Raw genomic sequence first — 14,012 nt, forward strand, 5'->3', positions numbered from 1 at the left:
AAACAAGTTTATCTTTATTGGTGTGATTTGTTGACTCAATTTTCATGCAACAATTATTAGCCCTGGCATCTACCATTAAAAAGATTTATTTTTTTGAGACTTCATATGAAAAGAGAATGTTTTAATTTCTTAAAATCAGAAATACTTAAATACCTCTCAGAGAAATTAAGGAAATCATGATGTATCATGTCATATGCTTTACTCTCACGTGGTTTACAAAAAACAGAGCTGTCAACACTGATATTAAAATATATCTTATTTCAAAAAAATAAAATAAAATATATCTTATTTCATTATTCTAAGATTTATATCTTCCTTTACATTTTAATATCTTTGAAGTCTGGATACATCTTACAACCAGGAAAATTTTATAATTGCTGCAGCCAGGTAGCACTGATGAAGGTTTAGAAAAATATTAACCATCTTATTTAATATACATACCATATATATTCATTTTTATGTTTATCAAAGGATGCTGCTGCTGCTGCTGCTAAGTTGCTTCAGTCATGTCCGACTCTGTGCGACCCCATGGAAGGCAGCCCACCAGGCTCCCCCGTCCCTGGGACTCTCCAGGCAAGAACACTGGAGTGGGTTGCCATTTCCTTCTCCAATGCATGAAAGTGAAAAGTGAAAGTGAAGTTGCTCAGGCGTGTCCGACTCTTAGCGACCCCATGAATTGCAGCCTACCAGGCTCCTCCGACCGTGGGATTTTCCAGGCAAGAGTACTGGAGTGGGGTGCCACTGCCTTCTCCATTATCAAAGGATAACACATGATAAAAATCTATATGCCTAAATACATTTAAAATAACTCTGTCAATAAATACAAAATAAAATTTCTAAGTGATAGGAAATTCTGTCACAGTTTAATTCCAACTTCTTATTTTTCTTATTTTTTAACTGGAAGATAATTGCTTTACAAGGTTGTGTTGGTTCCTGATGTACAACAACACGAATCATTACTTTTCTTTCTTAGAAGAAGATAAAATAATGTTGTACCTTATAATCAATAGTATCTTAGATTCAATTTAATATGATATTAAAAACTTTAAAGGTAAGAAAAAGAAGACATCCTTTGAATCTTTGCTGGAGCTTATTTTATAAAAGAGAGAACCCTAAAGAATAACAAAAGGAATTAAGTCTCTGAAGTAAAGATGCACTAATAAATAACACAAGTTAAAAATAAAACTATTAATTTAAGTAAAATAATAAAATTAAAGACAAAGAAAGTAAAAATTGGAGGAATATAACACTTAAAAGGAAACTTATGCTTAAAATACATTAATTTAAAAATAAGAGAACAGGGAACTATACTCAATATTCTGTGATAAACCATAATGGAAAATAATATGAAAAGGATTATATATATATGTATAACTGAATCACTTTGCTGTTTAGGAGGAGTAAACACAACATTGCAAATCAACTAATGAATAAAATAAATTTTAAAAAATAAGAGAAAGCAAGAGATAGAAAACAAATTAGGCATTCAAAATATTTGGAAAAGTACATCATGAATGCAGAAGGAAACAGGAAGGAAGAAATCAATGAAAAACAGACTGAGAGGAAAAAAGACAAACAAAACTAGAAGCTGGTTCTTAAGTTTCTGGCAAGCCTGACTGAGCAAAACAGAGAGATATACAAATTAAAAATATAGAATAAAGAGAGATGACACAGATACCACAGAGATTTTTAAAATAAAATATTATAATTTTGAAAACCTAAAGTATACATTTCTAGGGAAAAAAAAAAGCCAAAACTCACAAGAAGAATCAGAAAATATGAATAGACCAATAACTATTTGAAAATTAAAAAGATAATCCAAGAAATTTACTCACACCCTCCTCCCCTAAAGCCCCAAATCTAGATAAATTGCAAATAAGTTCTACTAACTTTTCAAGGAGCAGATATTCCTTGTTATGCAAGTTGTTTCAGAAACCAGAAAGAAAAGAGGGAAAGCTGCCAACTTATTTTATGAGACTAGAATAATCTTGATGCCATAACTAGATAAGGGGCCCTTTTTACTTCTCAAAACAGATTTGAAAAATCTTAGATGCACAATATTAGATTTCCAAAGCCAATGGTGTATAATGATCATGATCAAAAATGGCTTATGCCAGGGGCATAAAGATTGTTTAACAACAGAAAAATCTACTACAAATGTAAATCTTTTATTAATGGATTAAAAGGGGGAAATTACATTTATTTCAGTAAGTGCAGAAAGAGCATTTGATAAAGTTCTACCTCTGATATTAAAAGCTTTTAACTAAGGGTTAAAGCAAAATTCCTTATTTGATAAAAGCTATATATCAAAATGGAGAAGGAAATGGCAACCCACTCCAGTATTTTTGCCTGGAGAATCCCATGGACAGAGGAGCCTAGCAGGCTACAGTCCTAGATCGTAGAGAGTCGGACACGACTGAAGCAACTTAGCACGCACACATGCATATATCAAAAAGCTCTAACCAATACCAGCTTAATGAATAAATTCATTCATTTGAACAAATATTCACTGATTACTTCCTATATACCAAACATTCTTCCACTTGCTTCAGATATATCAATGAACAGAACAAAGATTCCTGCCTTACGGGAATCTACATCTATCGCTGGGAGACCGATGTAACTGATATAATAAATAAATAGATAAGTCATATAGTATATTAGAAGGTGATAATTACTAAGGAAAAAGAAAAAGCTGAGCTCAGTAAAGAGTATCAGGATGTGTGTATATGTCTATGGTGGATATTTACTTTAAATAAGGTGGTCAAGGGTGGGCCAAATTGGGAAGGTAACATTAAAGTATCCTCAAACTCCTAGAAGACAACATAGGCAAAACAGGTAATAGAAATAAAAACAAAAATAAACAAATGGGACCTAATGAAACTCAAAAGTTTTGCACAGCAAAATCACCATAAAAAAACAACCTGTGGGCTGGAAGAAAATATTTGTAAATGATGTGACTGATGAAGGGCTTAATTTCCAAAATATACAAACAGCTCATATAAGTCAGTAACAAAAAAAAAAAAATTCAGGGACTTCCCTGGTGGTCCAGCGGTTAGGACTCCTGCTTCCACTACAGGGGGCAGAGGTTCAATCCCTGGTTGGGAAACAGGATCCCACATGCTGCATGGTATGGTAAAAAAACAAACACACAACCCACTGAAAAAATGAGCAGAAAACCTAAACAGACATTTCTTCAAAGAAGACATACAGATGGACAATAGGCACATGAAAGATTTTCAGCATCACTAATTATTAGAGAAATGCAAATCAAAACTACAAAGAGGTATCACCTCACACGGGTCAGAACAGCCATCATTAAAAAGTCTAAAAAAATAAAAAATAAAAAAAAATAAAAATAAAAAGTCTATACTGATTCACTTTGCTGTCACCTGATGCTAACACAACACTGTAAATCAGCTATGTTGTTGCTGCTGTTGTCATTGTTACTCAGCTGCTAAGTTGTGTCTGACTCTTTGTGACCCCAGACTGCAGCATGCTTGGCTCCTCGGTCATCCACTATCTCTTGGAGTTTGTTTTGCCTTCAATCTTTCCCAGCATCAGGGTCTTTTCCAATGAGTTGGCTCTTCATATCAGGTGGCCAGAGTATTGGAGCTTCAGCAACAGTCCTTCCAGTGAATATTCAGGGTTGATTTCCTTTAGGATTGACTGGTTTGATGTCCTCGAAGTGCAAGGGACTCTTAAGAGTCTTCTCCAGCACCGTAATTTCAAAACCATCAACTACACTTCAACAAAAAATAACTTTTAATTTAACTCCACAAATAATAAATGTTGGCAAGGGTGTGCAGAAAAGAGAACACTCCTGCCCTTTTGGTGGGACTGTAAATTGGAACAGCCAGTACAGAAAATGGAATGGAAGTTCCTTAAAAAAACTAGAAAGTGAACTAGTATATGATCCAGCAGCCCTATTCCTGGGCATAGATCTGGAGAAAACCATAATTTGAAAAGATATATGCTTTCCAGTGTTCACTGAAGCACTATTTTACAATCGCCAAGACATGGCTAAATGTCCATTGACAGATGAATGGATAAAGAAGATGTGTTATATATATATATATATGTACAATAGAATACTACTCAGCCATAAAAGAATGAAATAATGCCATTTGCAGCAATATGGATGGACCTAGAGATTATCATACTAAGTGAAGTAAGCCAGAGAAAGACATATCATAAAGATATCATAAAGTGATATCATATGATATCACTTATATGTGGAATCTTAAAAAAAAAGTTACAAATTAACTTATTTACAAAACAGAGGTAGACTCATGACAGAAAACAAACTTATGGTTACCAAAGGGAAAAAATGGAGGAGAGACTAATTAGGAATTTAGGAGCAACATATACACACTATTATTTATAAAATAGATAAACAACAAAGTCTCTGTTTAGCACAGGGAACTATATTCAATGTCTTGAAATAAACTATAATGAAAAAGAATACACATATATATCAACATGTGTAACTGAATCACTTTGCTATATACCAGAAAACAACACAACATTGTAAATCAACTATACTTCAATAGAAAAGAAAAAAGTATTCTCTTTAAGATTCCAGACACATCAAGGATGCCTATCTCCTATCATTGCTACTGTTTAACATGGTACAAAAGATCTTTATCAATATTACAATAAAAAATAAAACTATGTGTAGATGATCATCTGTGTAGAAAATGCAATAGAATAAACTAATAAATACTAGAATACAGCAAATGCAGGACACTGTTGACAAGTTAGAAAAATTGAGAGATATTTTCAAAATAAAACCAACAAAGGACTAATATCTAGAATATACAAGGAACTCCTGAAATTAAAAAACAAATTAAAAAAAGGGAAAAGTTGGCAAAAAATATATACAGAAAATTTACAGAAACTGAAATACAGATGATGACTAACAATGAGATATTTGAACTCACTGAAAATCAGAGAAATGAAGTAAAACAATGGGATACTAAAATACATCCTCATATAGGCAAAAGTCAGAAAATTGATGAGAATGTAGAGAAATAGAAACTTTCATCCATCACTGAAGGAAGTAAGAAATAGTATAGCTGTTCTGGAATCCAATCTGACAGTGCCTAGGGAAATTAGGTATGCAGAAACCCTATGATCCCACAATCTCACTTCCGGGTATATTTTCCAGGGAAATCCTTGTTGTTGTTGCTTTAGTCATTAAGTCATGTCCGACTCTTTACAACCTCATGGACTCCAGGCTCCTCTGTCTCTGTGATTTTCCAGGCAAGAATACTGGACTGGATTGCCATTTCCTTCTCCAGGGGGATCTTCCCAACCCAGGGATTGAACCCAGGTCTCCCACATTGCAGACAGATGCTTTAACCTCTGAGCCACCAGGGAAGCCCATAGAGAAATCCATGGATGGATCCAAAAAAAAGACACTTATAGGAACACTTTCAAGTTGGAAGCAATCAAGTTATCCATAAACTGGTCTATAAAGTGACTAGTTCCCCTATAGGTAGCAGGAGTTAAAACCTGAAATGTCTAAATAACCAGTGGACATCATTAATGGGTAAAGCTGGCCATGTAAAGAGGATAACCACTATTTGGTTCTAGAAAACCACTGGCAGGTGGGACTTGGGACCAGAGTTACCCTAATATCACATTTCTTCAAATATGAAAACTCTTGTTAATTGAAAGTAACACCCTTACTTTATATACCATCAGCAAAGAAAATATGCTGCCAATTATATCACAGCATCATATTTCAGTAATACAAAAATATGAAAAAAGATGTGTCTTGATAGTAAAATATGGTATTTCGGATTCTTCAGAGAAGCCAGAAATCTGCATTTTGGTGTAAAGTATGATCATTTTAAGACATTAGAAGCTAATTTTCTTAAATAAAAAACTATGTGGGACAGTATTTCTAGAGTGCCCCAAAACTACAAGCTTGCAGCTTCAGTGAGCTTCACTTAACTACTAGTTCTGAGTCTCTATTTGAAGATTTTCAATAATTCTTACAGTTCCTACTTTCAGAATTATTTAGGGCCAATTATTTCTTCACCTAAATACAAATCTATGTTCCAGAATTTTTAAACTTTCCTTTTTTTTTTTTCAGCTAAATGCCTGTGGAATATAGTAAGAAATGTAGAAGGGAAACTACTTTTAAGAGTAGAATTTAACCTGGTGGCTGAGGGCAGGCATATTTTCCTCATCACTTGAATTTCCAGGGTTCAATTTCTGCTCACTTCTATAGCAGAAAACTAATTAAACTTATTCTTTATAAATATTTCACATTGGAAAAGACCCTGATGCTGGGAAAGACTAAAGACAAAAGGAGAAGGAGATGACAAAAGGAGAGGATAAGACAGCATCACGGACTCAATGGACATGAGTCTGAGCAAATTCTGGAGATAGTGAAGGACAGGGAAGTCTGGCCTGCTGCAATCCATAGGATTGCAAAAAGTAGGAGACGATTTAGCAACTGAACAACAATATATATTTCCATTAGGCAGGACAATCACATACTTTGCTAAACAGCTTTGGTTGGGTCTTTAGCCAAACAACAACTTAAACTACTAGTTGGATCTACCAAGTGTGTAAGCAAGACAGTGCTCACTTTAAGTAGGAAATGAGCATCACTAGATAAAATCATTACTTCATAAAGAGATTTGATTGGATAGATCACCGTCAGATTTCAAGCCTAAGAGAGCAATATTTCTCAAAGTGTCAGGGGGAGCTCTCTAGTTTTAGAGTCACTTGAAATGCACATTTCTGAAAACCCCTACTTATGTTAAAAATTCATAATCAGCACTCCAGTTTAGTCCAAAATCATACTTATGCATACTTAAATTTGAGAAACACTATCCTAGTATGTTCTATCAGAGAGGGTTTTACAGTGTTTACTAACAACTGAACTGAGAGTCGTTCAGAGTGGAACATGGGCACATCACAGGTTTATAAACATTGCAGCAACCAGTGGTACACACAATCTCTCCTAACCAACCCCACCCTCCATCTCGCTTGGGGGTGGGAGGGTAAATTACTTATATTAAAATGATATCCTTATTCACACTCTCCCTTCCATCACTTGTCCCACTCTAATCCGCTCTTTTTCGAGAAATTTCTGCTCTTTGCCCTGCCTTTTCTCTGCCCGGGCCGCCCTCACCTCCAGACAACCCAATGCCAGGGCTTCTCTTTCGCCCCAGGCCTCTGAATCCACCAAGCAAGCGTCCGCTACTCGCTCCCTTCCGGTGTTCGACGATGTCCCCCACCCTCAACCCTCCACAGTTACCCTTTTCACTTCCAATCTACTTGCAGCTTTGGCTGCGAGGCCTAGAAGGTACTTACCATTCCGGCGGTTGCTACTGTCACTGCTCTGGTTGCTAGGGTCCGCCGGGGTCAGTGCGCACGCGCACTTCTCGGAGCTCGTCTCGGATTCCCTACACGGGCAGTCGTCTTTTCTCTCCGCCCTCACGGTGGCGCGAGCGGGGCATTGTGGGACCGTGCGAGCGTTCTCCCGGGTCGTCTGGCTCTGCGGCGCTCGCTTCCCAGGGACTGCAGCGCAGCTGAGAGTGATTTAGGGAGCTTGGGAGCTTAACCTCGTAGAGAGGTGGGGGAGATATCTTTTTCTCTTGTGAAAGTAGTTTCAGGCTAATCTGGAGTGACGTAGGTGCTTAGAGTTTAAAGCTTTTAAACCTCCCTGTAACAGTTCCTCCCCCTCCCCAGCCCATCCCCACCCCACCCCACCCCTCTCAGGGTTGTCCCAGAGGAGAGGCTTTAGGTGCCCTGCTTTGTGCATTGAACTTTCACTGGCCGTCCCCTTTCCGTATTGTAATGTACATATTTCAATGCTGTTGTCTCAAATCATCCCACCCTTGCCTTCTCCCGCTGAATCCAAAAGCCTGTTCTTTACATCTGTGTCTCCTTTGCTGCCTTGCATGTAGGATTGCCAGTACCGTCTAAGTTCCATATATATATATATATTAATATACAGTATTTGTTTTTCTGACTTCACTTTATATAATAGGTTCTAGTTTCATCCACCTCATTAGAACTGACTCAAATGCATTCCTTTTTATAGCTGAGTAATACTTTGGAAGGAATGATGCTAAAGCTGAAACTCCAGTACTTTGGCCACCTCATGCAAAGAGTTGACTCATTGGAAAAGACTCTAATGCTGGGAGGGATTGGGGGCAGGAGGAGAAGGGGACGACAGAGGATGAGATGGCTGGATGGCATCACTGACTCGATGGACGTGAGTCTGAGTGAACTCTGGGAGTTGGTGATGGACAGGGAGGCCTGGCGTGCTGCGATACATGGGGTCGCAAAGAGTCGGACACGACTGAGCGACTGAGCTGAACTGAACTGAATATTCCATTGTGTACATGTAACACAGCTTCTTTATCCATTCATCTGCTGATGGACATCTAGGTTGCTTCCATATCGCTATTGTAAATAGTGGTGAAATGAACATTAAGGGCACATGTATTTCTCTTATTCTGGGGGATTGCTGGGTCATATGGAAATTCTATTCCCAGATTTTTAAGGAATCTCCACACTGTTCGCCACAGTGGCTGTACCAGTTTGCATTCCCAGCAACAGTATTGGAGAAGGAAATGGCAACCCACTCCAGTATTCTTGTCTGGAGAATCCCATGGACGGAGAAGACTGGTAGGCTACAGTCCACATGGTTGCAAAGAGTCGGACACGACTGAGCGACTTCACTTCACTCACTTCACGTACTGACTGGAGTGAGATGATACCTCATTGTGGTTTTGATTTGCATTTCTCTAATAATGAGTGATGTTGAGCATCTTTCCATATGTTTATTAGCCATCTGTATGTCTTTGGAGAAATGTCTGTTTAGGTCTTTTGCTATTTTTGATAGAGCTATTCATTTTTCTGGTATTTGAGCTGCTTATACATTTTGGAGCTTAATTCTTTGTCAGTTGTTTCATTTACTATTACTTTCTCCCATTCTGAGGGCTGTTTTCACCTTGCTTATAGTTTCCTTCATTGTGCAAAAGCTTTTAAGTTTAATTAGGTCCCATTTGTTTATTTTTGTTTTTATTTCCATTACTCTAGGAGGTGGGTCAACAAAGCAGAAATAGATGTTTTTCTGGAACTCTTGCTTTTTTGATGATCCAGCGGATGTCGGCAATTTGATCTCTGGTTCCTCTGCCTTTCCTAAAACCAGCTTGAACATCTGCAAGTTCATGTTTCACGTATTGCTGAAGCCTGGCTTGGAGAATTTTGAGCATTACTTTACTAGCATGTGAGATGAGTGCAGTTGTGCGGTAGTTTGAGCATTCTTTGGCATTGCCTTTCTTTGGGATTAGAATGAAAACTGACCTTTTCCAGTCTTGTGGCCACTGCTGAGTGTTCCAAATTTGCTGGCATATTGAGTGCAGCACTTTCACAGCATCATCTTTCAGGATTTGAAATAGCTCAACTGGAATTCCATCACCTCCACTAGCTTTGTTTATAGTGATGCTTTCTAAGGCCCACTTGACTTCACATTCCATGATGTCTGATCCTAGGTGAGTCATCATACCATCGTGATTATCTTGGTCGTGAAGATCTTTTTTGTACAGTTCTTCTATGTATTCTTGCCACCTCTTCTTAATATCTTCTGCTTCTGAAAAGTTATGACCAACCTAGATAGCATATTCAAAAGCAGAGATTTCTTTGCCAACAAAGGTCCATCTAGTCAAGGCTATGGTTTTTCCAGTGGTCATGTATGGAAGTGAGAGTTGGACTGTGAAAAAGCTGAGTGCCGAAGAATTGATGCTTTTGAACTGTGCTGTTGGAGAAGACTCTTGAGAGTCCCTTGGACTGCAAGGAGGTCCAACCAGTCCATTCTAAAGGAGATCAACCCTGGGTGTTCTTTGGAAGGAATGATGCTAAAGCTGAAACTCCAGTACTTTGGCCACCTCATGCGAAGAGTTGACTCATTGGAAAAGACTCTGATGCTGGGAGGGATTGGGGGCAGGAGGAGAAGGAGACGACAGAGGATGAGATGGCTGGATGGCATCACCGACTCGATGGACCTGAGTTTGAGTGAACTCCGGGAGATGGTGATGGACAGGGAGGCCTGGCGTGCTGCAATTCATGGGGTCGCAAAGAGTCAAACGCGACTGAGCCACTGAACTGAACTGAACTGAGGTTGGTCATAGAGGGGTTTGCTGTGATTTATGTCAGAGAGTTTTCTGCCAGACAACAGGCTACTTTAAAGCTGCATATATACAAATGGTTTTATATTCCAACCCCCTCCTCCATCCGTGAGGAAATCACTGCTGCTGCTGCTGCTAAGTCGCTTCAGTTGTGTCCAACTCTGTGCGACCCCATAGGTGGCAGCCCACCAGGCTGCCCTGTCCCTGGGATTCTCCAGGCAAGAACACTGGAGTGGGTTGCCATTTCCTTCTCCAATGCATGAAAGTGAAAAGTCAAAGTAAAGTCGCTCAGTCGTGTCCGACTCTTATCGACCTCATGGACTGCAGCCTACCAGGCTCCTACATCCATGGGATTTTCCAGGAAAGACTACTGGAGTGGGGTGCCATTGCCTTCTCCGGAGTAAATCACTAGGAAATGGGAAAAAATTATGAAAACTAGCACCAAAGAAATGGAAATGATTTGTGCCGGGGACCAGCCCCGGCTGATCCAGGGTATTCGAAGCCGGGACGGCGTCGGCGAGGATCAGGAAACAACTGCTTAATTAAACGTTAATTAAGGATATAAAGAGTAATAGAATGAGGATAGCTCAGTGAAGAAATTCAGTGGAGAAAAGAGGCTGAAATAAGGATAGCTCAGTGAGGAAATTCAGTGGAGAAAAGAGGCTGAATAATTCAGCCAGAAGGTAAGAGAAAGAACGACATGGTGAGACCAAGTTTCGGTGAACAAGGCCCGCACTTTATTTTCCAAAGTAGTTTTTATACCTTAAGTTATGCATAGAGGATAATGGGGGAAGGGGTAGAGTCATGCAGTAAGCCAGGCTTTCTTCCTGCAAACTTATCATATGCAAAAGTTTAGGTGATTTTCATCATCTTCTGGCCCAGAGGCCTTTTTCTCTAAAGGTGATTATTCTAAAGTCAGGCGCCAGCCTCCAAAAAGCATTAGATAAAGTTGCATTCCTACAGAGCAAAGGTGTGGTGGGCTATAACAAGAAAAAGAATTAACTCAAGGGTCCCAGGTTACAAACATTAAAGCTACTATTTACACCAACTATATTAATCAATACACTGCCAGGGACACAGCAGGTAAGGGATATGGAAACTTAGCAGCAAACATTGGCCCAACAAGTGAAAATCCCTTCACCAATACAATTTCTAATCAATCTTTTAACTGCTCAAAGGAATCTGTATTTAGACAGTTTAGAACATCTCCTGCCTCTCACAGTTGGGAGGCTCTGAACAATCACATGTGGCCGGAAAAACCTATTCAGGCAGGCTAGAGGATTTCCAAAGGAGTTTGTAGGTTAAACACTGTCACACCCAGGAATTATTAACTGGAGCTGTAAGCTAACTCTTTTTTCAGAGAGGTAGTGGGGGACAGCCCCCCATAAAGTCAGAGGTGTAGGTGAAAGCACAAAGCAGAAAGTAGGCAGACTCTGGTTTTGGGGGTAGATTGCTCGAGAATTTCCAGGGAGACTCCTGAGGCTTGATCCCGCCTTTGCGTATGTCAAGCCTCCTTCCTCATGACCTTTGCCATGGGCGGAGCTCACTCCCCACAGATTTGATTTGAAGTCTTAAGTCCTGGTAAATCTTAAAAACGTTTCTGCAGGTTTCGAGTTATAAAAGTATAATATTTCATTAAAAAAATAAGACATTAAGCTTTAAAAGGCCCTTTGACTTCTCAATAAACTTAAGATTCAGTCAAAATTACTGACCAAAATCCGTAATTAAACAAGGTTTAAATTACTTTAAAGGTCTAATGAAGGTGTAATATAAAGTGAACAATATGGGTGGAAAGGTAGTAAAATATCAAATTAATATCCTCCTAATGTTGGCCTGCTATTTCTCTTTCAACACCCCTACTGGAGATTATGTTATTCAATCACCACTTTTAAGAGAACTTCCCAGCCAATTGCCTCCTACTATTTTTCTGATATATACTTCTGTGTTATTCCAATTAAAAGTGCCAAATAAATCCATATAAGTACAGAAGAAGAAACAACATTAGGATACAAACCAAACTAAAAGGCCTAAAAATTCCAGTGCCAGAGACCATTGCTAAATTCTCAAATCTAGAAACAAGTTGTAGAGTATACATATTAAGGTAGTGCTTTTACAAGGAGGTTTTCTCAACATTCAGATATCTCAGCATATCTTGATCTGCTCTGTTTAAAATCAGATAAATCTCAAGCACTTCTAGATTCAAGATTAGGTCCAGAAAGACTAAAGCAAACCATGAAAAAGACATAACTACAGACCCTCAAATCATTCTGGCAATGGAATTTTCCAGCCACAGCCTTCAAAATTCTAATGTGATTATCACATTAAATAAAACTGAGAATTTTATTTCAATTCATTAATTCCCATTATGGAAATCTGTGAGAACTTTATAGTCTATTTCCAAAAAATCCTACCCTCTCCCTTTCCGAGGGTGGCGGCGGTCGTGGGTAGAGCGCCATGAAGGCCTCAGGGACGCTTCGAGAGTATAAGGTGGTGGGGCGCTGCCTGCCGACCCCCAAATGCCGCATGCTGCCCCTCTATTGCATGAGAATTTTTGCGCCTAATCATGTTGTTGCCAAGTCCCGCTTCTGGTACTTTGTGTCTCAGTTGAAGAAGATGAAGAAATCCTCGGGGGAAATTGTCTACTGTGGACAGGTGTTCGAGAAATACCCCCTGCGAGTGAAGAACTTTGGCATCTGGCTGCGCTATGACTCCCGCAGCAGCACCCACAACATGGACCAGGAGTACCGGGATCTGACCACCGCCGGCGCCGTCACCCAGTGCTACCGAGACATGGGCGCCTGGCACCGAGCCCGGGCCCACTCAATCCAGATCATGAAGGTGGAGGAGATCACAGCCAGCAAGTTCCATGACTCCAAGATCAAGTTCCCACTGCCCCACCGGGTCCTCCGTCGCCAGCACAAGCCACGCTTCACCACCAAGAGGCCCAATACCTTCTTTTAGGTTCAGGCCCTCTGTCCCCAGGGCTGCACAAATAAAACTTAGTGGGAAAACTGAAAAAAAAAAAAAAAAATCCTACCCTCTCTCATCCCCTAGCTGTGAAAATGTTAAATCTCTCATTTAAATGATTCTTAGTTGTTCCTAAGGATCCTGAGGGTGAGAGGAGGGGATATGCCATACTGGGCTCTTAAAAACCCAATTATTACACTCACTGATTCACTCACCCAGCCTGTGTTTATAAAGGTCAGAGTTAGAGCTCAAAGAATTTGACTGTACCCTGATTTTAACATCAGCTAACTGTCTGATTTGATTAATTTGATTTAATTAAAACACTTTAGGCCTTGCTTCCTCATTTATGCTGTTCTTTGACCTATGAAATGAATAACAAAACAGTTTTCTCATCCTGGTGAAGGTCTCCACGATATTAGAGTATGTCAGAAACAACAAAAAGGTCATCTTTACCTTAACGTGAAGGCAGTATGAAAGTGTGAACGATATACTGTGACCTCAGTCACTTTGGGTCTTGAACAGATACCACCGACAGACAATATTTGTATCCACTACTCTCACCATTTAACAAGAAATGATAAGGAAAAAAGTTAAATTTACACAAAGGTCCGCCTAGCAGAGATAGGCAGACAAGCATTTAATGCTAGAAACTAAAGCAATTTTAGATTTGGTAAGAACAAAGTGAAAGAGGAGAGTGAAAAAGTTGGCTTAAAGCTCAACATTCAGAAAACTAAGATCATGGCATCCAGTCCCATCACTTCATGGCAAATAGATGGGGAAACAGTGGAAACAGTGTCAGACTTTATTTTGGGGGGCTCCAAAATCACTGCAAATGGTGATTGCAGCCATGAAATTAAAAGACGCTTACTCCTTGGAAGGAAAGTT

At 39.3% G+C, this 14,012-nt stretch overlaps 1 protein-coding gene and 1 pseudogene across 5 annotated transcripts in view; one reads left to right on the forward strand and one right to left on the reverse strand.

The window, feature by feature from the left end:
* DNAL1 (dynein axonemal light chain 1) overlaps nt 1-7,653 on the reverse strand; it is a 40,965-nt gene extending 33,312 nt beyond the window's left edge. For 2 of the 4 annotated variants that reach the window (XM_086319799.1, XM_086319802.1), the window contains exon 1: nt 7,336-7,653. In XM_086319799.1, coding sequence (XP_086175925.1) covers nt 7,336-7,338 — 3 coding nt within the window. In that variant the 5' untranslated portion in view covers nt 7,339-7,653. Of the gene's footprint in view, nt 1-441; nt 610-7,153 lie in introns of those variants that run through there. The other 2 variants (XM_086319801.1, XM_086319800.1) reach the window with 2 other exon arrangements.
* A 3,233-nt stretch (nt 7,654-10,886) lies between these two features.
* Nucleotides 10,887-13,347, forward strand: LOC147364038 (large ribosomal subunit protein eL20 pseudogene; annotated as a pseudogene). Its single transcript, XR_015134022.1, has one exon. The product of XR_015134022.1 is annotated as a large ribosomal subunit protein eL20 pseudogene (transcript).
* The last annotated feature ends 665 nt before the right edge of the window (nt 13,348-14,012 follow it).

The sequence above is a fragment of the Bos grunniens genome, chromosome 10 (assembly GCF_055505025.1).
Source record: "Bos grunniens cultivar Pamir isolate PY7600 chromosome 10, Bosgru_T2T1.0, whole genome shotgun sequence".
In the NCBI taxonomy this organism is placed as follows: domain Eukaryota; kingdom Metazoa; phylum Chordata; class Mammalia; order Artiodactyla; family Bovidae; genus Bos; species Bos grunniens.